Here is a 27270-nt window from a genome sequence, read left to right as displayed (position 1 = left end):
TGACTACTTGTTTTCATTAGTTACAATATTACATATGTCAGTTTTAAGAGGAACTTCTGGATTTTTCAATAATACTTCAGTTTGCTTCAGTTGATGAATATTTTTGGATCTCCATATTTTGTTCCATGGTATCTGTCTTTGCTTAACACCTATTAAGTCTGTGTTCACTCACCTCAGGATTCATTTCAGATAACAGCAGTACTGTTTCTCCAGAGTAAAACTAATTTATATAGGCTCTAAGCTGCATGAAAGTATTCCTGCAGTTAACCAAAGGTAATATACAGCAAGGTGATGCACTGCTCTCCGAAATGTATTTTGATGTAAAAGCATGTTCTGTGTACACAGCCTCATTTAGTGAGTCTGGATACACAGCTTTGAAACATCTATTTGGTTTAATATTCATTGTGTCTGTAAACTAACGAAACTATTTAAGAACTAGGAAAAGGAAAATGTCACTTGGAGGTCCTTTTTAACCACCCTTTATTAGAATGCCCAATATGTCCTAAAGAGTACATTTTAAAGAATGTTCACATTTGCTTTTTCAATAAGTGTACCAGTTTTTTCTCTAGACAAGTGAAGCATGGGGTTCTTAATATATGTTGCAGATTTTTATAGAACTTTGATTCCATCATGTGTTATTGGACCAGTAGTATCTATAAAACACTTTCCATGAGATGTTGCAGTGAATAAGCTGATTTTTCATACCACTCTTTGAGTCATTTTCTACTCAAGCCTTTGTGTGACTACTGCAGTTTTCCTCCAACTAATGCGATGAAACACTACTGAAAAGTGCAGGATGTAATTACAGCTAGTTTGGTGTAGTAGTTAAAAACAGTGAACTCTAACCTGGAGAACCAAGTTTGATTCCCCACTTCTCCAAATGCAGCTGCATTTGACCCTGGGTCAATCACAGGGTGGGATCAGATGGGGAATTTGCCATAGCAGCCTCTTGGCTCAGAAAAAGCCAATCCTAAAAGAAGCGTGCTGCAGTGATCACACAGCTCCCGGGAGGCCACCAACTCCCACATGGGCGGCATGTGTGCCAGAGGAGCATTCACAACACTCTGGCATGTGTGCATGGCACACCCCAGCCATTCAGAAGCACATTGGGAACTTTGCCACCGGATTGCACCCACAGTTCTCAGAGCTGTTCTTTCAGCCCCACCTACCTCACAGGGTGTCTATTGTGGGAGAGGAAGGGAGGAAGATTGTAAGCTGCTTTGTGACTCTGAGTGAAGGATGGAATATATATCCAATCTCCTCTTTTACATAATATTAGCTCCTATAGACTGGATAAAGGTATGAATTCTGAGCCTTGTTCCACCTGCACAGGGCCCGTTTCTGTTGTGGAGGTGATCTCCTTATGCAGAGCTTGTTCCTCAAGTATTAGGCGCTTCTTAAACAAGACCAATTCCTCATTGAGTGAAAAAGTGCCTCCTGCTCCACAGTTCAGCCACCTCTGCCATGGAAAAAAAGGGTATAAGTGGAAACAATGCATAAGATCCAAGCCATAGTATTCTTAGTTGTTCGTGATTTATCTTTGGACATATTTAACATCTTTGTTTGCTTCACTGTACCTAGGGAAAATCACATGCTTCAATTGCATAGCTATGTTAGTTGTACACAAGAACCATGAAGAGGCATAGTATAGATTCTGAAGAGAAAAACAACTCCATCTGGTAACCCTTCCAGGCTGATGCTTTGGGCTTATTCTCCTTTGTCACTGGACCACAAAGGTGTTGTTAAGACTTAGGCTATGATCCACCGGTGGACTTCAGGGGTCCAGTAATCTGATATGCAAGTCAATTATACTACATAGTCTTAAATATATGTATGTCAGTTTAGTTATTTTGTGGGTTGTTAAAGCAATAGCAAATCAATTTAAACTATTGTAGGTTCACTGATAATCTTAGAATTTGAGTCTACCAAGTGCTGCTATTTTCTCTTCATGGAACAGAATACTATCAGTGCAGTCCTATGAAGAATTACTCTAGTTTTAAGCCCATTGAGTTTAGTAGTCAACACTAGAGTGCATAGGACTGCACTATGTCATATCTAATGAGTCTTAATATGCTATTATATTATCAATTCTGCATATGCAGCCTTGAAATGATTGTGTTTTCTTCCCAAAACATTAAGACCCATTCCAAATGTGGAAATAATGGCTTATCTTTCATTGTAATGAAAGAGAACTTTATTATATTGTAGAATGATTACAGTTCTCTTGAGCTGAATAATTTAAAAGATGACTATAGCATATTGTTAAATTTGTTCATCCTGTTATAGTAATCTTTGAAAGATAGTTGTCACTGAAAAACCAGCAATTCTGGTGTTCTAATCCTTTATATGCTAAAGCTACAAATTGCAGCAACGCTACATATTTAAACATGGTATGTCTTACATCGGAGTATAGATGCACAGGAGCAGGCTGTTATTTGAAATGTTAGTAGAATATTATATTAATAAATCAGATGTTTCCCTACCATAGTGATTAATGTGCCACACTTGAAACATGCATGTACTGACTGCAGCAAATCTCAGGCTTTGAATTATTTTTCCAGATTAAGTCCAAGTCATCTTTCCATCTCTACCATTTTTTGTTTTTGCCTCTCCTTCTAAAAATCTCATTAGCCAGTAGTGTTGAATAAGTCTATTGATTGTTCTTCCCACCCCCACAACAATTTAAATAATCTTAAAAGAATTAAACAGATCAGTTTAAATAACGATCAGTTTCTCAGCCTGAGCCATAACAGTAGGCATGCAAATACCTATTTTGAAAAGACCTTTTTGCAAAATGGCAAGATGAAGGTCCACATATCTGGTTTAATTTTCAGTTGTAGAGCACAAAAAATAAAGATTGTTGGCTTTGAAAATTTGTTTTTTTGCTAGATTTCTTTTTTTAAAATTCTAGGAATATTCAATGTGAATTCTTTAAAAAGACTGGGAGGTAAAAAGGAAAGAGCACATAGTTTGGATTATTGTAGTAATTCTTGTTTTTATTAACATAAGCAACATTTAAAATTGTTAATGTGTGAATGCTTCTCTGGGCAATAAATCCTGCTATTGCTCTGGCTGCATTTTCCTGCACTGCACAAAGGTCTTTGTCCCCTTCCCTCAGGGCTAGTCAGTAGAGCATCAAACTTGTACAATGAATCACCATCCAGAATTTTATTTATTCAGACATTTATATCCCAACTTTCTTCTTGGTTCAAGGCAGCTTACAATAATAATGTGACATTGATTGCTCTGACTACAATATTTTAAATCAAAAAGCATTTGATCACTTAAATGCCTTTGGCAAAGTCCCTCCCCCCCACAAAAAAAAATCTCCAGTAGGTTTTATTATTACTTTGCAGTCCCATTTAAAGGACATGAACTCTCTGGAACTTGAGAGGAAAAAATGATCCTTTGTATCTGCAAAGGAACTCTACTGCTTTTATCTTTTTTTTTAAAGCCTATCATACACCATTAGCAACAAGAGGGGGAAAGAACTATTTTTGGATCAAACTTTCAACAACATTTTCCCCCCATCACATCACTCTCTCTTTAAGCTACTTTAACCTCACAGCAACATCTCTACTGACATTTTAGAAGTTTTATCATGAGAGTTACTTTGACGACTTTCCTCCTAATGTATGTAATGCTGCCACCAGGAATTTAATTCCAAGCACTTTAACATTCCCAGCTGAATTGTGCCCAAGTTCTAAGGCTTCTTCATTGGACTACATAGCCCTGAAGATGAGACGCTTGAAATTTAATATCATAGGACTCCAGGTTAATATAAAACAAAATAAAAATTTATTTGTACAATAAACGTATTGGTTTCATGATGTTTATAGATTAATTCTTCAGTGAATAATAATAGCTTCTAACTGAGGTGTTACTGTTTCACTTTACTCTCAACTCAAAAAGCCTTTATTAGCATATATCAGATCATAAACAGGTACAGAAATAACAAAAACAGTCATATGCAGCTAATATGTTTCATCACTTCACACACTCCTCACTCTCAATTCTCCTTTCTCTTCCTAACAACTTTCTGACAGCTGTGTCTCACACTCCTGTAATACTCCGACAATATTAGATTTTGGCTCTCTAGCCCCTAATATATCCTCTAAAGCATTCTATTTTTCTTCTCTAGAATCTTAATGCTTTTCACAGCACTAGTACAGGATTCTAATCAGAAGACTGCTTCTCAGTCTCTTGTAGACTGCTGACTGACCACAACTGACCGCTAACTGCTGTAACTCTGCTGAGAGGTCACTGCTGACTGGTTTCTAGCTCTCCACACATACTTCTTTGCTCTGCCCATGTTCTCTGTCACTAACCAATCATCTCACTCATTTTCCCTCTTTTATCTCCCTTTCTCTGCTGCAATTTACCAACAATTAAAGGAACACAAATATATAAATTCAAATCATTACAGTGGCACTTTATGCATTAAAAAATTACTTTCCCTCCTACATGCATATGTGCACAATTTGTGTACGGGAGCACATTCAACCAGTGCTGAAAGCGCTGCACTGGCTACCTATTGCATTCTGAATCCGTTTCAAGGTGCTGGTATTGACCTGTAAAGCCCTGTATAGTTGAGGGCCTGTCTATCTACAGGACCACCTTTTCCCATATGTTTCCCAGAGAGCACTTTCTTCAGGAGTTCAAAATCTCTCCATCCCCAGACCAAGGGAGGCCAGAATAAGTTTTACAAGGGCCAGGGCAGGGCCAGCAATGTGGAACACCCTCCCAGAGGCCATAAGGAGCCTGTGGGATCTTTCCCAATTCCACATGGCCTTCAAAACAGAATTATTTTGATTGGCCTCTATCTGAATGGGAGAGGGCTGCCACTTTAACAGAGGCTGAGCAATAACGGCTATGAGGAACTGGAGACCATCACAAGGACCACTGTCAGATAAAAGTAACTATGAAACTAATATGAACTAAATTGCCTGCTGAAGAAGGCTGTGATCCCTCCCATTTAATTTCTTCTGAGTAGCACCACAATGTGTTTTAAAATTATTTTAATGTTCATGTTTAACGATTTTAGTATTATAATTTTTGGTTGATTGTTAGCCATCCTGAGTTCGCTTGCAGAAAGGGTGGGATATAAATCCAAAGTAAATAAATAATATAAATAAATATTGTCCAACTAACTGAGTCAAAATAGCTCCTATAGACAGCCCAGAACTGCAACTACATTTTTATTCCCTTGAACAGGTACTATACAAGACTTTTGATTAAAGGGTGGGAACCTTTGAGGAACCACCTAATCATTCTAGTTCTCTCCATTCTTGATGTTTTAGATAGGCAGCTGTGTGGCATACTACCTCCTTTGTGACTTTGCTGTATGGCTTTTATATTCTTTTTATTTAAAATTACAGTTTAAAAATTAGTCATTGCCACTATAAGCTTTTGTAGCCTCTTGATATTGGTTTTGGTTGCTGTTGTAACCTTGGTGTCATCAGTTTAACAGCAGCTACTGCATCATAATCCCTCTTTAGGCACAGATGGCAAGTTTCTTTATAGATCTCAGAAAGCAGCCCTAGCAGCATGAGTGAGCCAAAGCCTGTGGTCCCCCAGGGACCCAGCCCCAATGTGGTTTCTGTGGGGCTTAATACTGACCTTAAAGGGTAAGTAGTAGACTCCATGAAGGAATTTTGATTCCTTGAGCAGGAGTCATTCAGGAATGGGTGTTGCATTTTCTCTAAAATGGTATTTGGGGTATCTGGATTGTAATGGGTGCTTGTTAGAAACTTAGATGAAGCAAAACACATTTTTCCTTGTGAACAGGATTTAATGACTTTTAATAAGAAAATAGTTCAAATAATTCTGTTAACCCAGAAAGCAGTTGTAACTGTTTCATGATTAAAATATAAATGTATGTAAGATTTTCAAATTAAAATAAAATCTGTTTAAAGTTAGCTTAATGTGAATTATCCAGAACAACTGGCCAATGACTTCAGTACAGGTAAAGTTACTTTAGTATTTTATGGGAAGATACAAAGAGGAATCACTTGGAGAAGTTTGTCAGAGGCAAACTTGTATCATCTTGTGCATCGGTCAATGGGTTTACAGCAGGCATGACTACTTTAAATTATGAAAGATCCTAAAAATAGTTCTAAAAGGAGAAATGGCAGGTAAAAAGGTAAGTGCCATAAATACTTTTTTAAATGATCAGCGATTTCAGCTCTCATGGAGGGTCTGAATGCTGCAAATGATTCTTAATTAGACATACCAAAGAACTTTATCTTTTTAGTTATGAAAATATCAAAGAATTTTCGGAAATGGTTTTGGCAGAATAATTTTAGGTTACTCACACTAGTCTTTCATATACTGAGTGACTATATCTGGGTCTAAAACTATTGTAAACCAATTTTCTACCTGTATCATACATATACAAACTTTCATCACGTGCCTGTAACAAATTTGGGGACTGCAAGATTTAAAAGTAATTTTGTCTGAGGTTGGATAAATGCTTCTTTTTTGTAGGATACAGATGTTGTAGAAACTCAGATCCGGGACTTTTTCACTAAACAAAGAACCTATTCCTTGTCAATAAAATGGACCATATATACAATATATTATGCTCCTAGGGAAAAAGTGAATGTAGAAACAATATTAGCTCTTATCTATTCAATGTTTGGAAATATGAATCACCACAGTCTAGATGATTTTATGCAATTGTGATATCTTAGGAAAGTGCTGGGTATACCTATGAAAATTCAAACAAAACGTTTATTTAAAAGACCACTCAGGAATAAAGCAGACAATTTTTAGCACAAATTTGCAGAAACCCAGAATTGTATACACATATTTTTTTAAACGATAGCTATGTTAACATATTTGAAGGAATCTTCATTCTCACTCTGAGGAGGAAGGCATCTTAACCCTGGTATTGTCCACCAATCATTCAAGGAGGCAAAACAACTATTGATTTCAAGTTTCCAGTGCCAGAAGTTACCCACTCCCCAGTTCATTTCTTGCCTAGAATAGGAGTGCAGATTTGTTCAGACACTCTATACCCTGGATTTCCCTTTCAGCCATGTTTTTGCTTCCTGTACCTTTTCCTCTGCTTTTGTTCTGCTAATCCTTCCACTACCCTCTCAAGGCATTACAAAAAAATCATCTCATTGCCTCCTACTACAGCTGAGGTAATTACCACAAATCAAGATACCTCCATTGCTCCTCCCTAAAAGATAAGGCAGACAAGATGGCCCATTGGTGTCCCAGGTGGGGATCAAGCACTGTGGAAATGGAGCAAAGAGTGCAGAAGGAAGAAAAGTGAGAAACTAATCCAGTCTTACAACCAGAGACATTGTGGGCATACAAGGTTTACTGCAGACTACTCTGGGGGCCCCTTACTATCTGCCTCAAGGTCCCCCTGAAATAGCTGGGTAGCTGTGAAAAGTGATGGCTGAAAAAATTAACTAGCTGTAGAGCAGCAATTTCAGGGCAGCCACTAGTGGGTCAAAGATCTGACTCACCAGCTCATTATTCTAGTCTAGCCAGGGGTGGGGAATAGTGGCTCTCCAGATGTTTTTTGCCTACAACTCCCATCAGCCCCAGCCATTGACCATGCTGGCTGGGGCTGATGGGAGTTGTAGGCAAAAAGCATCTGGAGAGCCACTGTTCCCCACCCCTGGTCTAGCCTCTACACAGATTCATGTGGGAAATTTTGGCAGGAACTCAGCCCCTAAGATCCCATTCAGTTGTGGATAGAGGGCAACTGGCCAGCTAATGCAGCTGAAAACAAACAGAGGAATCAGTGCTCCCTCCCTGCATGGGGAATGGATTCATAAAACCTAATGCCTAAAGTCCTATCAGAAAAAGAGGATGGGAATCTTTCAGATGAGAAATTATTGAACCAGAGCCTCCCAGAGCATCTTCAGTCCAGATGCTTACCAATCTCTGCTAGCCGGAGTTTGTACAGCCCTAGAGAACTATGAACACCACACAGAGTCAGGTGAAACGTTCTCCAAGAGCAACAAAGATTCCCCCCCCCCCCAAGGCAGCCAGATTCTTCTCTGAAAAACAAAGGAAGGCAAAGTGGTCTTTCCCCCTTTCAAACAAACACACATACCATCCTTATTCTACCTAATTCAGCTATGGATCAATTGAAGGATTTATTTCAGGGAACTTTGTGCCACAGGATGGTGAAGCCAATCTGAAGCACCAATCAGACTGAAGCAAATGTTACTGAATGCAGCTGAGAATACATTATTGTGCCTAGTCTGTGGGAGCAAGCTCACTTTTCTGCTACCACTGGGTCTGCACATTGCCATCCAGTGAAACTTTTCTGGGTTGCATAGAGGCATTGATCTTAAGCCTCAGAGGATGTTAACTTAGAAAACATACAAGCCCACTGTGATGCCTTTGAACACACTTTGCAAATAAAATTGTTTGCAACTTAGACACCACAGTTGCATTCGTTCAGTCTCACAGTGTTATTGGAGTTAGATCCCAGTTGTATGGATGACTTTCAGTTGTTTAGGCTTCATGAAGTGGACAGAGTGCTTCAAAATCTGCAACCTGCCACATCTGTTCTTTTCTCTCAAGTCTAACAGTATCATGCCAGGCTTGGGCTGGTTGACCAGGCCCAGGAGAATAAAAGCCTTTATGTGGTTGTGATCAATGTTCCCTCTAAGCTGAGTTAGTGTGAGCTAGCTCACAGTTTTTTAGCCTCTGGTTCACACATGCTTGTCTTAGCTCAGGAAGGATGGGCCCAGAGCAAACTAATTCATGCAGTAGCTCACAACTTTAATGCCACTAGCTCAGAAAGCAGAATTCTTGCTCACAAGACTCCACAACTTAAGAGTATTGGTTATGAGACCAATGTTCCCTCTAATTTGTTTCCCCTACCTAATGGAGCAGTTCACATCCTGAGCAGAATATAAGTGCTGTAATCTTAAAATGGGCAATGGGTAGTGCAGGACCCTGTATGACTCCAAATTGCTGCTGAGCAGTACTTCCTGTGCTAATGAACAGCTGCCCACATACACAGTTTAGAAGGGACACTGTGTGAGACCCCTAGTAAAGAAGGCATCTCTGAACCCAAATGACCTAAACAACTATCCCCAGTAGCTAATATTCCATTCTTGGGCAAGGTGTTTGAGCAGGTAGTGAGACACAGCTTCAGACAATCTTAAGAACATAAGAGAAGCCATGTTGGATCAGGCCAATGGCCCATCCCGTCCAACATTCTATCACACAGTGGCCAAAATTTTTTTTTATATATATATATACACACACATACACTGTGGCTAATAGCCACTGATGGACCTCTGCTCCATATTTTTATCTCTTGAAGGTGGCCATGCTTGTGGCCGCCACCACCTCCTGTGGCAGTGAATTCCACATGTTAATCACCCTTTGGGTGAAGAAGTACTTCCTTTTATCCATTTTAACCTGTCTGCTCAGCAATTTCATCGGATGCCCACGAGTTCTTGTATTGTGAGAAAGGGAGAAAAGTACCTCTTTCTCTACTTTCTCCATCCCATGCATTATCTTGTATACCTCTATCATGTCACCCCGCAGTCAACGTTTCTCCAAGCTAAAGAGTCCCAAGCGTTTCAACCTTTCTTCATAGGGAAAGTGTTCCAGCCCTTTAATCATTCTAGTTGCCCTTTTCTGGACTTTCTCCAATGCTATAATATCCTTTTTGAGGTGCGGCAACCAGAACTGCACACAGTACTCCAAATGACCATCGATTTATACAGGGGCATTATGATACTGGCTGATTTGTTTTCAATTCCCTTCCTAATAATTCCCAGCATGGTGTTGGCCTTTTTTATTGCAAACGCACACTGTCTTGACATTTTCAGTGAGTTATCTACCACAACCCCAAGATCTTTCTCTTGGTCAGTCTCTGCCAGTTCGCACCCCATCAACTTGTATTTGTAGCTAGGATTCTTGGCCCCAATATGCATTACTTTGCACTTGGCCACACTGAACTACATCTGCCACGTTGACACCCACTTACCCAGCCTCATCAGGTCTCTTTGGAGTTCCTCACAATCCTCTCTGGTTCTCACCACCCTGAACAATTTAGTGTCATCCGCAAACTTGGCCACTTCACTGCTCACTCCCAGCTCTAAATCATTTATGAACAAGGTAAAGAGCATGCGACCCAGAACTGAGCCCTGCGGCACCCCACTGCTTACCGTCCTCCATTGCGAAGACTGCCCATTTACACTCACTCTCTGCTTCCTATTACTCAGCCAGTTTTTGATCCACAAGAGGACCTGTCCTTTTACTCCATGACTCTCAAGCTTTCTAAGGAGCTTTTGATGAGGAACTTTATCAAAAGCTTTCTGGAAGTCAAGGTAAACAACATCTATCGGGTCTCCTTTGTCCACATGTTAGTTCACCCCCTCAAAGAAATGTAACAGGTTAGTGAGGCAAGATCTTCCCTTACAGAACCCATGCTGAGTCTTCCTCAATAACCCATGTTCATCAATGTGCCTACTCATTCTGTCCTTGATAATGCTTTCTACCGACTTTCCCGGTATTGAAGTCAGACTGACTGGCCTGTAATTTCCCGGATCTCCTCTGGAACCCTTTTTAAAGATGGGAGTGACATTTGCTACCTTCCAGTCCTCAGGAACGGAGGCAGATTTCAATGAAAGATTACAGATTTTTGTCAAAAGATTTACAAGTTCAACTTTGAGTTCTTTCAGAACTCTCGGATGTATGCCATTCGGACCCGGTGACTTATTATTTTTTAATTTGTCTATCAGTTGTAGGACCTCCTCTTTTGTCACCTCAATCTGACTCAGGTCTTTCAACACCCCTTCCAAAATTAGTGGTTCTGGGGTGGGCAAAAAGTTCTCATCTTCCACAGTGAAGACGGAGGCAAAAAATGCATTCAGCTTCTCAGCCATTTCCCTATCCTCCTTCAGGAATCCTTTTACCCCATGGTCATCCAAGGGCCCCACTGCCTCCCTGGCTGGTTTCCTACTTCTAATATATTTGAAGAAATTTTTATTGTTGGTCTTTATGTTTTTTGCAATATGCTCCTCATAGTCCCTTTTTGCCTGCCTGATCACAGTCTTGCATTTGATTTGCCACAGCCTGTGTTTCCTTTTACTAATCTCACTTGGACTGGTTTTCCACCGCTTAAAGGAGTCCTTCTTACGTTTTACAGCTTCCATTACTTTGTTTGTTAACCATGCAGGCCTTTTCTTATGCCTGTTTGTGCCTTTCCTAACTTGTGGTATGTATTTTATCTGAGCTTCTAGGATTATAGTTTTAAATAGTCTCCAAGCTTCCCCAAGGGTTTTGACCGTATTTACCTTTCCTTTTAGTTTCCTCCTCACATACCCCTTTTAAAGTTAAACGTGGTTGTGGTGGTCTTTTTGGGCAACTCCCTATTTATACAAACGGTGAAATCAATAACATTATGGTCACTGCTCCCAAGCGGCGCAATCACTTTTACATCTCTCACCAAGTCTTGGGCATTATTTAGGACCAAATCCAGGATCGCCCCACCCCTGGTAGGTTCTGAGACCATCTGCTTCATAGCACAGTCATTGAGAGCATCAAGAAACTCAATCTCTTTCTCTCGACCAGAACACATATTGACCCAATCAATCTGCGGGTAGTTAAAATCACCTATTACGACACAGTTTTTACATTTAGCCGCTATCTTTAAGCCTTCCATCATATTATAATCGTCCTCTCTCTTTTGATTTGGTGGGCGATAACAAATTCCCATAGTTAAATTTCCTTTTGGACCCTCTATTTCAACCCAAAGCATTTCTAAAAGGGAATCTAATTCTCTGACCTCAGTCTTACTGGATTGTATATCCTCTCTGACATACAGAGCCACCCCACCTCCAACCCTTCTCTCCCTATCCTTCCAATATAACTTATATCCAGGAATCACTGTGTCCCACTGATTCTCCTCATTCCACCAAATTTCTGAAATTCCCACAATGTCTATGTTTTCTCCCAACACTAAGCATTCCAATTCACCAATTTTACTTCAAACACTTCCAGCATTTGCATACAAACATCTATAATTTCCCAGGCAAGCTAGGCCCACCACCTTCCTCCTGCCACCTTGAGACTCTGGCAAACAGTCCATACTGCTTGTCACCATCACAGTGGACAACTCTGATCCGTTACCCGGTAGAAAAATAGCAGCCAACCCTTCATCTCTTTGAGACGAGTCCTCCTGAACCAGAGACATTTCCTGTCGGCTTTCCCCCAAGATTAATTTAAAAACTGCTCTGCCACCTTTTTGATTTTAAGCGCCAGCAGCCTGGTTCCATCCGGGGACAAGTGGAGACCGTCTCTTTTGTACAGCTCCCGCTTGTTCCAGAAAGCATCCCAGTGCCTAACAAACTTAAACTCTTCCTCCTTACACCATAGTCTCATCCACACATTGAGACTTCTAATTTGTGCCTGTCTCTCCTGCCCTGCACGTGGAACAGGTAGGACTTTCGAGAAGGCTACCCTGGAGGTCCTGGCCTTTAGTCTCCCGCCTAGCATCCTAAATTTTTCCTCCAGGACTGCACGACTGCATTTCCCCACATCGTTGGTGCCAACATGCACCATGACCACAGGCTTCTCCCCAGCACTGTCTATCAGCCTATCTACTTCACGCGTAATGTCCGCTACCTTCGCACCAGGCAGGCAAGTCACCATACGGTCAGTACGCGGTTTCACTACCCAGCTGTCTACTTGCCTAAGGATCGAATCACCTACTACCAAAAAAACCCCTCTCCCCCTGCCCAGGGAGAGCCAGTTTGGTGTAGTGGTTAAGTGTGCGGACTCTTATCTGGGAGAACCGGGTTTGATTCCCCACTCCTCCACTTGCACCTGCTAGCATGGCCTTGGGTCAGCCATAGCTCTGGCAGAGGTTGTCCTTGAAAGGGCAGCTGCTGTGAGAGCCCTCTCCAGCCCCACCCACCTCACAGGGTGTCTGTTGTGGGGGAGGAAGGTAAAGGAGATTGTGAGCCGCTCTGAGACTCTTCGGAGTGGAGGGCGGGATAGAAATCCAATTTCTTCTTCTTCTTCTTCCTTGGCGCAAAAGGATTCCTGCTCACCAATTGAAGAAGAGGTCCCTTCTGAGGGCACATTCCCCTTATCCTCAGCATGGTGTCCTGTTCCCTCTCAACCCTCATGCTCTCTGGCAGCAACAGGGCTGCTACGTTCAGAGCGGGGCTCATCTAATACGCCCTTGAGAGTCTTCCCCAAGTGCGTAACTGACCGTCTCTGCTTCCCCAGGGCAGTCACCTCGGCCTCAAGGGTACGAACTCGTTCCCTGAGGACCAGGAGCTCCTTGCATCGAGCACACACCCAAGACTTCTGTCCTTTGGGCAGATAGTCGTACATGTGACACTCAGTGCAAAACACTGGAAAGCCCCCACCCCCCTGCTGGCATTCTATCATATATATATATATATGATAGAATGCCAGCAGGGGGGTGGGGGCTTTCCAGTGTATATATATATATATATATATTTAAAAATATACAGTCCTCTTTAAATGCTGTTTGTTTAAGTGGCTCCCCTTCTAGAGGGTCAACTTACCTTATTGGGAGAACAAGGAAATCAGGGATCTGGGTTCCTGGTCCTTAGAGAGCTTCTAGGCAAAGAGCCCTTTGGCAAGGCGCAGTCTTGAAGGAGATTGATTATCTAGACCCTCTTCAGTCTGGATTTTGGCCTAAGTTTGGAAAGTAAATGGACTTGGTTATCCTGACTGATTAACTTTGCTGGGAGAATGATGGTGAAGCACTTCCCTGTTGATTCTGCTGGATCACTCAGTGGTTTTCAGTACCATTGACCACAGGATTCTGGAGATGCTGAGTGGGCTGGGAGTATTGACCAACCAAAGTGAGAAGGTGGTCCTGAGGGACTGCTGCTAAACCCTGTAGTATTTATGCTGTGGGGTCTCAAAGGGTTCCATTTTATCTCCCATGCTATTTAACATCTCTATGAAACCACTGGGAGAGGCCACCCAGGGATATAGAGTGAGGTGCCACCAATATGTGGATGATACCCAGATTAGTTTCTCCATAACAACTAACCCAGGTGGGTCTGCAGAAGTGCTGAACAGGTGCCTGGAGAACATAACATGGTGGATGAGGGCCCATAAACTGAAGCTCAATCCAGACAAAGGTATTGCTCAAGAACTGTGTAGCCTGTCCTGGAGATCCTAAGGAGTTGCACTTCCCCTGAAGAAGCAAATTCATAGCTTGGGGGGTGCTACTAGAACCTGGCCTATAGTTCTCCTCCATGCCACATAGTGCTCTTTATCAGCTCTGACTGGTTTGTTGGCTATGGCCACTGTGATCCATGCTCTGATCACGTCCAAGTTAAATTACTGTAATGTGCTCTACATGGGGCTATGATTATCTCCTATCCTTTCATGGGGGAAATGCCACCCCCCCATGATTTGAATAGAAACTTAAAATTTATTTATTTATTACTTTTCATTTATATCCCGCCCTCTCTGCAAGCGGACTCAGGGTGGCTTACAACATTATAAAACAATTAATCCGATAAAACATATAAAACCATAATTTACATATCAACTTTAAAACCATTCTATAGCGCTATTTCAATCCAGTATAGGCGGTATTGACTTCTTAACTATGATCAGACCCACCGGTGTCCGGTGGCAGCCCTTTTTCAGTTAGACCACAAAAGCCTGTTTAAACAGTTCGGTCTTACAGGCCCTGCGGAACGCAGATAAATCCCGCAGGGCCCTTATAGCTTCTGGGAGGGTGTTCCAAAGTTCTGGCGCTGCCACCGAAAAAGCCCTGGATCTCGTTACACATAGCCTGGCTTCTCTTGGGCCAGGGGCGGACAACAGATTTTTTGTCCCTGATCGCAGTGCTCTCTGGGGGATATATGGGGAAAGGCGGTCCCGTAGATAGGCAGGTCCCTGACCATAGAGGGCTTTAAAGGTTAATACCAACACCTTGAAGCGAACTTGGAATACAACAGGCAACCAGTGCAGCTCTCTCAGCATTGGCTGAATGTGCTCCCGTCACGGCAGCCCCATTAGCAGCCGTGCCGCAGCGTTCTGCACTAGCTGTAGTCTCCGGGTTAGTGTCAAGGGTAGCCCCGTGTAGAGAGCATTACAGTGATTTATTCTTGAGGTGACCGTAGCATGGATTACCGTCGCTAAGTCGTTGCGCTCCAGGTAAGGGGCCAGCTGCCGCGCTTGCCGAAGATGAAAAAAGGCAGATCTAACAGTGGCTGCCACCTGAGCCTCCATTGTAAGGGAGGACTCAAGGAGCACGCCTAAGCTCTTGAACTTAGGGACCGGTATCAATGGTACCCCGTCAAGGGCCGGCAGCTGGATCTCTCTCCCCGGACCGCCCCGACCCAGGTAGAGAATCTCCGTCTTCGTCAGATTCAATTTCAGCTGACTCAGTCTGAGCCAAGAGGCCACGGCTTGTAATGCCAGGTCTAGATTTTCCAGGGTACAGTCAGACTGGCCACCCATCAATAGATAGAGCTGGGCGTCATCCGCATATTGATGGCAACCCAGTCCGTACCTCCTGACAATCTGGGCAAGGGGGCACATATAGATATTAAATAGCATCGAGGATAGGACCGCTCTCTGCGGCACCGCACAGCTAAGAGAGTGCCTCTGGGATGCTTCCTCCCCTATCAGCACCCTTTGTCCCCGATCTTGGAGAAAGGAGGTCAGCCACTGTAAGGCCAATCCCTGAATCCCCACATCGGCAAGGCGGCTAGTCAGTAGCTGATGGTCAACCGTCTCAAAAGCAGCTGACAGATCTAATAACAACAGCACTGCGGAACCGCCATGGTCCAGATGTCGCATAAGGTCAGCTATGAGGGCGACCAGAACTGTCTCCGTCCCGTGACCTGGCCGGAAGCTGGACTGGAATGGATCCAGTGCGGAAGTGTCCTCTAGGAATCCCTGCAGCTGAATCGCTACCACCCGCTCTATGACCTTGCCCAGAAAGGGAAAGTTTGACACCGGCCGATAGTTCGCCAATATGGCCGGGTCTGCTGATGGTTTTTTTAAGAGGGGATGGACCACTGCCTCTTTAAGAGGTGTGGGAAAGATCCCTTCAATCAGGGACCTGTTGATAATGTCCTGTAGTGGTTCACGCAGCCACGTTTGGCTAGCCTTTATAAGCCAAGACGGGCACGGATCTAACCTACAGGTCGTAGGGCGCACAGCTGCAAGGATCCTGTCGACTTCCTCCAGACTGAGTGGGCCGAAGGAGTCCAAAATTGGACCAGAAGACGTGCTCGGTGCCCCAAGTTCATCTACTGTATTAATTATAGCGGGTAGGTCGTGTCGGAGCGACGAGACCTTATCTGCGAAAAAACTCGCAAAAGCCTCACAGCCTATTTCCAATTCTCTATTATTTTGTTTGCCCTGCGGCAGTTCTGTTAATGACCGAATTATACTAAACAATTGTGCTGGGCGCGAGATCGCAGATGCGATTCTGGATGCAAAGTAATCCTTCTTTGCAATCCGAATAGCCATCTCATAGGTCCTCATAAATGACCTATATGATGTTCTCGTAGCTTCGTCATGAGCGTAGCGCCATTGTCTCTCTAGTCGTCTTAATCGTCGCTTCATTGATCGCAGCTCCGGGGTATACCACGGAGCGGATCGTGATTGAGGATGAAGAGGACGTCGGGGAGCGATTTCGTCGATGGCCTCGGAGAGCCGGTTATTCCAGGTCTCCACTAGCTCATCCAACGAGTCGCCGGTGGGCCAAGGATCCCATATAGCCGTTTGAAGCCGCAACGGGTCCATCTGACTACGCGGGCGAGCCCAAATCTGCTCACCGCCTAAACGGGACAGGGGTGGCATGTCCACACGAGCCTTCAGGGCATGGTGGTCAGACCATGGCACTGCCTCGGCAGATATCTGATTCACTACTACTCCCGCTGCAAAGATCAGGTCTAGTGTGTGTCCAGCCTGATGCATGGGCACTGTTACATATTGGGAAAGTCCTATTGCTGCCATGGAAAGCACCAGGTCCGTCGCACGAGTGGAAGCTGTGTCCTCAGCATGGACATTGAAGTCACCCAGGACTATAAGTCGAGGGTGCTCCAATGCCCAGCCTGCTACAGACTCCATCAGGGACGGCAGGGCACTGGCCGGTGCGTTAGGCGGACGGTACACCAGCCAGATTGCCAAACTCTCCCCAACGTCCCACACCAGGCCCACACACTCCACGCCCTTGATCTCTGGCGGCGGTATCCTGAAGGAGCAATCCTCCCGTATGAAAAAAGCCACCCCTCCCCCCCACCCGCTGGTCCGGGCCTGTTGAAGGACGGAAAAACCAGGCGGGGCCACTTGGGAGAGAGCAACTGTCTCCCCCTCCCGCACCCAGGTCTCCGTCACACAAGCCAGGTCCATGTCCTGCCTGATGAAAAATTCTTGCAGGACTGAGGTTTTATTATTTATGGACCTGGCATTGCACATCACCAGGGACGGAGGCGAGTGTTGCCACTTGGCCCTCCCACTTGCCATCCTTGGGATGGGACGCAGGCTGGAAGGGGAGCGAGCCCTTTTGTGTCTCAAACTCCTTCCATTCACACACTGCCTGCTCCCACCACTGTACTTTCCCCTCCCCAGGAGCACTGGAATCCCCTGACCTGACATCATTTACCAAGATCTTCCGAAGTCTAGGTCTCTATCTTGGATCAGCAACTGCACAAACGTATTCTGACCTTTTGCCCACTCTATCTAAAAATTCCTAACCACTACCAGTCGTCTCAGCCAATTAAGAAAGGAAAAGGAAGAGAATCAGCAATAATAATTATATTTTTTTTAAATTTATTTTAGTTCGCCCCCTCCCCCGACCCTCAATTCTAATTAATTGGTCAGTTATCTTATCTTATCTCATTTTAGTGGATAAATAATCCCCTAGGTCTAAATAGAATCATCTAATCAAGTTTTAAATCAATTTAAGACCCCAAAATAACCATAAATAATAAGTGGGCAAAGTCACTGATTGCAGCGGGTAATTTGTTTGCTGGAAAGCTGGGAGTGGTGGTATGCTGCAGTTCTTAAAGTGCTAGATGGTTTTAGGGGCGATGCCCATGGTTAACAGGAGGAATAAACAACACTCAAGGAACCACGCCATTTGCTCTCATTGTGTAGTGCCCAGATTCAAGGCAGATGTCCACAGACCATCCAGTCCCAGGACTGGACAAGAAAATAGCACTACACAATATCAGAGGCTTTTTCCAGGGCAACATCAAATCTGGCCTTAGAATCACAACTGACACTAGGTTCCACTATGGGAGGCCAACTTCAGATGTTCCATCAAGCATGAACTCATCTACCTAGTGACAACTGGGTATTCCCAAGCCAAGTTAGTGATTTCTCCCAAGCCAAGATGACCAGAGCAACACACCATTGCTGCAATAAACATCTACTGGAAATCAGGGCTATAGAAATCTCAGGAATTTACTCTGCATTTTTCACAGTCCCCAAGAAAAATGGAGACTGGAGAGTGACACTGGACTAAACAGCTTTGTAATGCACAGACACTTCTGCATAAAGATCCTGAGGTTTAAAGCTGAGGTCTTAAGGCACAACAACTGCATGGCTTCAGTAGAACACATATTTATCTGTCTCTCCTGTTGTCAGCTTTCCCTCCCCCTGGCAGCCTGTCCCTGAGAAAATTATCCTCTGTGCACTGTTGAGATCATACTTTGTGGAAGAGTTGCCAGCATTTTATCTGTGGCCCTATTTACTCATCTCTCTTCTGAAACCAGCATTGCTGGGAAAGAAAACTAGTGCCCAGAGCGTTACAGGAAGAAATACTTATGTACATACTGTTGATCAGCAATCATCCCACTGGGATAACATCTTCCACTTGGGACTTTTAGAATCATAGAGTTGGAAGGGGTCTCCAGAGTCATCTAGTCCAACCCCCTGCACAATGAAAGAAAACCACAGGTACCTCCCCCTGCCCTCCTTCTCATGATCTGCCTAAGCTCACAGAATCAGCATTGCTGCCAGATGACCATCTAGCCTCTGTTTAAAAACCTTCAAAGAAGGAGAGCCCACCACCTCCCAAGGAAGCCTGTTCTACTGAGGAACCACTCTGTCAGGAAGTCCTTCCTAACGTTTAACCAAAAACTCTTCTAATTTAATTTTAACCTGTTGGTTCTGGGCTGGCCTTCTGGGGCCATAGAAAACAATTCCACATCATCCCTTATATGACAGCCCTCAAAATACCTGAAGATGGTGATGATCATATCACCTCTGAGTCATCTCCTCTCCAGGCTAAACATACCCAGCTCTTTTGACATTTGTTCATAGGACAGTCTCCAGACCTCTCAACATCTTTGTTGCCCTCCTCTGGACATGTTCCAGCTTGTCAATATCCTTCTTAAATTGTGGTGCCTAAAACTGAACACAATACTCTAGGTGAGGTCTAACCAGAGCAGAGTAAACCGTGCTCTGCATGCTCAACTTACTCCTGATTTTCTTGGAAGTCAATGCGCAGGCATTGGAGTATGTTTGGATGTGGTTCTTCTACATGTTTGCCCTCCGAGTTGCCCTTCCATTTATTTTCCCACATAATAATAGAGCAATAATGAGGATTTTCAAGGGAGGGTGCTGTCATCTCTGGTGATGTCATCCATTCATTTTTTTAAAAAAGTCACCTCCCAAGCTATGAATCTGCTTCTTCACTCACACTTATGGAAAGCAAAGAATTACAGATCTTAAATTCATCTGAACAATCCCATGACAGAAAACAGAGTCAACATTTGACATTCTCCCATTGCTTCTCATTCATCATTTATTTCCGGAACACAAAAATGTCTGAGGTAAGCATAGAATTGATATATTTAGAGACTTGTGCAGATATGGGGTTTTTTCTCATATGAAAGATTACTGCACAAAGGAGATCCCACCCAAGGATTCAGTAATTACAGAACAGTCATTCTGTTTCACACACACCCCCACAAATTTTCACATAAGCCACTAGAGATCCTACACGATTTGAATATCAGGTGACACAAGAGACTAAATTGAAAGCTTTACTTTCTGAGATTTATATATTTTTTCTGTGTTTAAAACAATTTATTGTAATGTAATATGTTGTAATAACATGTCATCATTTGTCATTAAATATTAATACACATATAACATTTTCTGCACCCCACCCCACCCCTTTTGTGACCCCCAGCAGTGCATATCCCCTTAACAAACATCCCCGTATTACTATTTAATCTGTTATAAGGTAATAAGCCTTTATCTATTAAATATCTTTAATAGATAAAAACCCAAAGGTTATAATTATAATCCATCTTCATGGTATTTCTTCTTAATCATTGGGGGGGGGGGGAGTTATAATCCAATAATCATATTTTTAAACTGTAATCCATATATCGTTTCTTTAAAAATTAACCATTGTCAAAGATCACCAAAGGTCCTTTAACATTCCATTGTTTTTCAATGTATTTTTGAAACTTTCCCCAGTTGTTTTTAAATTTCTCTAAATCTTGTTCAAGATTCTTGTAATTTTGTCTATTTCACTCCAATGCATGACTTTCAGAGTCCATTCCCATACTTCTGGTATTTTGTCTTGTTTCCACATTTGCGCATATAATGTCCATGCAGCTGAAAGCATATACCAAATTATTGTTCTATCTTGCTTTTGAAATTTTTCCATTTGTAATCCCAACAGGAAAGTATCTGGTGCCTTCTTAATATTATACCCCAAAACTTTTGAGATCTCCTGCTGAATCATTTGCCAGAATTGTTTCGCCTTTTCGCAAGTCCACCACATATGATAGAAAGATCCTTCATGACATTTACATTTCCAACATCTATCCGACAACTGATTGATCATTTTTGCCAATTTTTTAGGTGCCATGTACCACCTATATAGCATTTTAAAGCAATTTTCTTTAATGTTATAACATGTAGAAATTTTCATAGAGTTCTTCCATAGGTATTCCCATGACTCCATCTGTATTTCCTTGTTTATATTTATCGCCCATTTTATCATTTGTGATTTAACTACATCTTCCGTAGACTATTTCAATAATAGTTTATATGTCCTTGAGATCAGCTTTTCATTTTCTCCAAACAGCATTCTCTCCAGTTCTGTTTGTTCTTGTCTTATTCCATAGTTCTTGATGTCCTGTTCAAGCAAGCTCTTTATTTGTTGCAGTTGAAACCAATTATATTTATATTGTATTTCTTCAGCTGTTTTTAATTCCACCTTTTTTCCTTGGATTTTTAAAAGTTGTTTCATTATTTTTTTCCCAGATCTGTCCAGAGTATTTTTCACTGTTCCATTAAAGTCTCCCATTATCATAATTTGATTGTGCACCACTTGGTCTAATTGTTGCATTATATCTTTTAAAAAAGTCTTTTGCTCCATTTGAAGCATATACTCCCAGCAACAAAGTTCTTTTATAATTCAGTGTCACTTCTACCACAGTACATCTGCCATCATCATCTTTAAAAATTAATTTCAGGTCTAGTTCTTGTTTGATATAAAAAACTACCCCCCTTTTTTCTCCTTAGCCAATGAAAAAAATTCCACAACAAGTTGTTTATTCCATAAAAAATTGTAATCCATTTGTTTGATGTGTACTTCTTGTAGACAAATTATGCTACATTTTTGTTTCCCAATCCAGTGAAAGGTTGCCCTTCTTTTTTGTGGTGAGTTAAGTCCATTTGTATTCCAAGATATTAATTTGTTGTATGGTTTTTATTCTTGATCTAATTCCCCAAAGTCTTTATGCTCACTCAGAAAGTTTGTCATTTGCTGAATGGTTGTGATGGTAAATCTCCGTCATTTGAATTCAAAACTCAAACCCTCTGGAAGTTCCCATCTGTATCTTATTTCTTTTTCTCTCAGCTTTTCTGTCAACCTTTTATAGAGTCTCCTGTCACTGATGACTTTCCTTGGCAGTTCTTTCATAATTCTTACTTTACTGCCATCCACCTCCAGTGGGCTCTTAAATTGTTTACTAAGAGTCCTTCCCACCATGTCTCTTGTCACAAATCTTACCACCACATCTCTTGGTAAATTTTTTTTTGCGTATTCCGAATTTACTTTGTAAATATAATCATAGTAATGATCAGTTTCTTCTGAGTCTTGTCCTAAAAATTCAGCAATAATTTCAATTATATATATCCTTAGATCAGTAGTAGTAGACTCAGGCACCCCTCTTAGCCGTAATTGGTTCTCCATTAATTTACAGTCAGCAAGTAATGCTTTCTCCTGCAATTTTTGCATAGTGGAATCTACACGGTCCATTCTCCTATCTAGGTCTTTTGCCTTTTCTTCTACTTTTTGCACTTTCTGCAGAGCTGCTTGTGAATCTTTTCTGAGATCTTCAATATCTTTTTTCACATCTTCTGCACTTCCCCAATGTCTCTTTTTAACTCTGTTTTTGTTTCTCTAATTATATCTGCGAATCTTGCTTCCATAGCATCCATTGCTTCTTGCCATCCTGCTTTATCAGTCTTGTCTGGTTTAAATTTAACCATTCTCTCTTCTTCAAGTGATCCAGCCCTCATACGTTGCTGCTTTGCTGCTGATCTCAGCTCCGTCATAGCTGCTTGGCTGTTGCTTTAAATAGGTTCAAAAGTTGACCTCTCAAATTCAAATTTTAAGCACACAGTCGTATAAATTAGATCATGCCCTGTTAAATGAGCCCAAAACCGTTGTTCTCTGATGCTCCTAAGTCAAGATATTATTTTTAAAAAATATTTGTTGCATAAAATGGCTGCCGCAGTTTTTCTGTCAGTTTAAAAACTTTTTTCCTTTTTTCTCCAAAACAACACCAAAATTAGTTCTAAGTATATAGTCCAATAGATTTTATCTTTTAATGGTGATATCTGCCGGCTCTGCTATTTTTCAATGTCCAAATTTCTTTTTATTAACTTTAAAAATTTTGACCTTCTTGTAATGGCAACTGATACTTCTCTATGGTTTTGAGTCCTAGAGAGGGTTGGAGGACTTGTTATTTTTTCCTTCTCATAATGGCACCGTCCTTTACCTTCCTTCCTTTCTTGACACGAAGTCTCATTTTCTATGGTTGTGAAGTCTCACGTTTTTTCAGTGACGACACTTCCTGTATTATAATCACCAGCTCAGCAGATCTTCTAGGAGGGGTTTTCTATTCAAACCGCAGGTATTCCAAACAATATCTATTTTTCCTCTTTTAAACTTGTCTCTCACAATTTTAAAGTCCCAATTTCAACCCCTCCTTTATACTCTTGGATATACTATTGCGTTTCTGTTTCCAGACCTTTGCTTTTAGTCTTATAGTCTTTTATTTATTTGTCCCGGAGTAATAGATACAAATCTTTTACCTTCAGTTCTGATATCCTTCTTCGCACTGCTCTCTTAGTTATCAGATGTTAATCAGTCTCATAGAAGCTTTGTATCTTGGTGGATTTAAGCCAATTTAATGGCCTCAGAGATCCTCTATAGACGATGGAATGCAGTCCTTCTCGGGAGACTCTTCAAAACCAAAAAAGAAACCCCACTGGAGTTCCTCGTCAGCCAAAGTAAATCCCCTTAGAACTTCACATGCATTTCTTGGTCCCCTCCCTACCTGGAAGGGGTAGGCAGCAGGTGTTAAGATCATCTTCTCTGCCCAGAACAGAGGTTCTGATCTGCCCGTCTGCTGAAGAGCAGCTCAATCCTCCATGACCAAAACCTGGAAGTCTACTTTCTGAGATTTATAAATATCTCCTATTGGGATAATTAAAGAAGAGATTAAATTATCTGGATAAATTAGAAAGAGAATTACATGAGGTATTAGATGACTAGAGGATGGACATTTGGGGTCATATTCTAAGTGCAGGTTTTTTTACTTCTTACAAAGTTTAAACACATTAAACTCATGTTAGTTTCTTTTCAAAAACTATGCCATGTTTTCTGCCCTAGGCTAGTTCACTGCCACTTGCCAAGATTTTCATACAGACATGGGATGATTCCAAACCTCTATGTGATGCCCTGGAAACAAGATATGAAGTATCGAAAGATAAAGTTAAAGGTACATGAACCAGGAATACAATGTAACAGTTTTGTGTAGTTTAATGGGGGATTGGCACTTTGAAAGAGATTGGGGACATACAAATCCCAGTGCATATGTCTGAATTTAAGGGCACTTTAAACTTTTGAAAAGCACTCACCCCAAAAGAAAATAATCAATTAAAAATCCACTGTAGTGCTTTCCCCTTTAACCTAAACCTTCCTTTCTTCTCTGTTAGCTCTCCTTTAGTAACATATAAAATATAATTATAATCTTTAACTGTAACTCTTTTTAGGGTTGCCAAGTCCAGCTCAGGAAATATCTGGGGACTTTGTGGGTGGAGATAAGAGATTTGGTTCCTAGGAAATTTGACAATGGCACCCAGAGAGTGATAATTGATTATCTGAGTGGATCATATACTAAAATAAATAAAACTGTGTTGTGCAATTTAGGGTCTGATGAGTATAATTGTGACATCTCTTGGGGAAGAATGGGAGACAAAAGGGATCAGGAAAAAGATGATGGGTAGTAGGATCTGGCTGATGATAACTGTAAAATGATGGGATTAGTCCAACTATGTTCTACCCCCAGCGGTGCTTTCTTTAATGGGTGGCAGGAAGACTCCTTTGTCCACCAGAATCATTATGATGGCTTCACATTAGTTTCTTTGTCTCTGGCTGGGCCACTGACAGCTGCATAACCAAAGCTTGATGCAAAGACTCTGGAATGTAGTACATGGTGAAGACGCAGCCTCTTTATGGGTGCTGCAGGAAAACAGTTGTCATTCTGAAACCTCCAAGAACATGGCTTCTCCTTGGTCTGCTGCTTGTCTTGTCTCCATGAAGACAGGGCTGCTGTCGTCTGCAACAGGATGGCTGGGCAGCATGGTCTAAATTCTTTGTGGCTCTATTCACAGAAGCTACCCACAGTATAGCAGTCCAAGCAGGGATGTACTGAGCCCAGTCAGCTCAGCATTTGTGACAATCCATGAGAGCCACATGCTCAAAACCTGGTCTGGCATGAGTGCCAGTTTTATTTATTTATTTTTGTAGATTTATAGCACATAATGGTCTCAGGGCGGGTTCCAACACAATAAAACAATCAAATTAACAGTAAAACAAATAACAATAAAACAATTGAACAGTTAAAAACAGATTAAAATTTAAACTAGTTAAGCCATTAGCTCAGAATTGATTTAAAGCGGCGTGGAATGGTGTGGACATATCAATTAAGTATAGCTTTAGGTATCTATGGATGTCAACTGTATCAACCCGATTTAAGCAACAGTGCTGGGAGGCCAATTTGATGGTACAATAAGATAAGGACATCTGCCTGCCTCAGCCATAGGCCAGGTGGAACAGCTCTATCTTATAAGCCCTCTGGAATGGCAACAGATCCGGTAGGGCCCAAACCTCTATCGGGAGCTGGTTCCACCAGGCTGGGGCCAGGGCTGAAAAAGCCCTGGCCCTCGTTGAGGTAAGCCAGACATCCCTTGAGCCAGCGATGGTCAAAAGATGTTGGCTGGCTGATCATATTGACCTCTGGGGCTCATATGGGGAGAGATGGTCCCGCAGGTTATCCAGTCCCAGGCCGCAAAAGTCTTTACACATCAGTACTAAAACCTTGAAGTGGATCCAGTATTCGATTGGTAGCCAGTGCAAACTTCGCAGCATCGGCCAACTGCTCGCCCGTACAGGCGATTCAGTCAGCCATTGGGCTGCCACATTCTGCACCAGCTGGAGTTTCCGGATCAGCCTCTAGGGCAAGCCTGCATAGAGTGAGTTACAGTAGTCCAGCCTGGAAGTGACCATTGCATGGATCACTGTAGCTAAGTCCCGAGGAGCCAGATAGGGCGCTAGTTGCTTGACCTGCCAAAGGTGGTAAAAGGCAGATTGTGCAACAGCTGTGATCTGGGCCTCCATAGAGAGGGAGGCATCCAGTATCTCACCCAGACTCCTCACCTTCTGAGCTGGCACAAGAGATGTGCCATCCAGGGTGGGGAGCCAGATGCCCAATCTTAGCCCCCCACAGCTCATGTACAGGACCTCCGTCTTGGTTGAATTAAGCTTCAGCCGGCTCAGTTGCAACCAACCAGCCACTGCTTCCAGCGCCCTGGTTAGATGGTCTGGGGTGGAGTCTGAGCGGCCATCTATCAACAGATAGAGCTGGGTGTCATCTGCATACTGGTGACAATCCAAACCCAAACCTCTAGCAATCTGGGCAAGGGGGCACATATAGATGTTAAACATCATTGGCGAGAGAATAGCTCCCTGCGGCACACCACACTCTAGTTTGTGTACATTCCATTAAAAACCAAAGTCAGGTGTGGGGGGGGGGGGTCTGAAAACATTGGCTATTTGGCAGAAGTACCATCCATTTTCAGGCTAGATGAGCAGTGTCCTGCTCAGTGGTTAGCACTGCAAGACAATATTGCTAGTGCTAGACTTCTCTAACTCACAGTTAAATGAGCAGGAAGCCATATGTCTACGTGCAGAATTCAGCAGTCTTCTTATGTTGGGGGGGCGGGATTCTCAAGTATTTGTCTCCCTCCCCCTTCACAATTCCCCAAAGGCTTCCAACATGTAGTTTTATCATTATTAGAGTTGTCAGTTTCCCTTCTCCTTTTCAATCTTTCCACATTTTCACAAACTGTTAATGATTATTATGTGGACTACAACTAGGAAATACACATCCTTTTGTGATTCATCTAGATTTACAGAAACACCAACTGGCAGAGCACTTTATTATATTACCTTTTATGGCTATCCAGACCAAATGGCCAAGCCACACTGGTTTACCATGTGATCAGTCTGCATACTTAATCAACAAACTGCTTGTATTTCAGCCCACAATACCTGATCCCCACATCTGATGAAATGAGCTTAGAGAGCACACAAAAGCTTACGTTCTGAATAAAACTTGGTGGGTCTTAAAGGTGCAACTTGTCTCCTGCTTTATTAATAGTGGTGTTATTATTAGTAAGCAGGTTTTACAGAGAATACTTTTTTTTTAATTCTCTTGCTTAGCATGCTGAACTTGTTGGGCTATATTCTGGAGCTCCCGAAGACACTCTGTTTTTAGACAAAAGTGAGAGGCATTGCCATGGTGAGGACCGAAAGCAACTTCTACAGAAAGTTCCACAGCAAATGGCAATTGCAGATATTCCCATCTATTCTCATCTCTCCAGATACCACAAATCCATAGTGGCTTATGGATTCAGGCTCAAACTCTGAGTTGCATTATTGCCAGCTGGAACGTATCCACTTAGCTGTAAATTAAAAACTCTGCTGCAAGTCAACAA

General features: G+C 42.3%; 1 protein-coding gene across 1 annotated transcript; it reads left to right on the top strand.

Annotated features, from left to right (window-relative positions):
• The first annotated feature begins 5517 nt into the window (after positions 1–5517).
• Positions 5518–27270, top strand: SPMIP10 (sperm microtubule inner protein 10). The gene is made up of 3 exons (XM_060235515.1): positions 5518–5627; positions 23882–23990; positions 26996–27270. Exons 1-3 carry the CDS (start codon positions 5548–5550, stop codon positions 27200–27202), a joined length of 396 nt encoding a protein of 131 aa, XP_060091498.1. The 5' UTR covers positions 5518–5547; the 3' UTR covers positions 27203–27270.

Source organism: Heteronotia binoei, chromosome 4 (assembly GCF_032191835.1).
Source record: "Heteronotia binoei isolate CCM8104 ecotype False Entrance Well chromosome 4, APGP_CSIRO_Hbin_v1, whole genome shotgun sequence".
NCBI classification, from domain to species: domain Eukaryota; kingdom Metazoa; phylum Chordata; class Lepidosauria; order Squamata; family Gekkonidae; genus Heteronotia; species Heteronotia binoei.
Note: the sequence above shows the minus strand (reverse complement) of the source record. Positions and strands in the feature narration are given on the sequence as shown.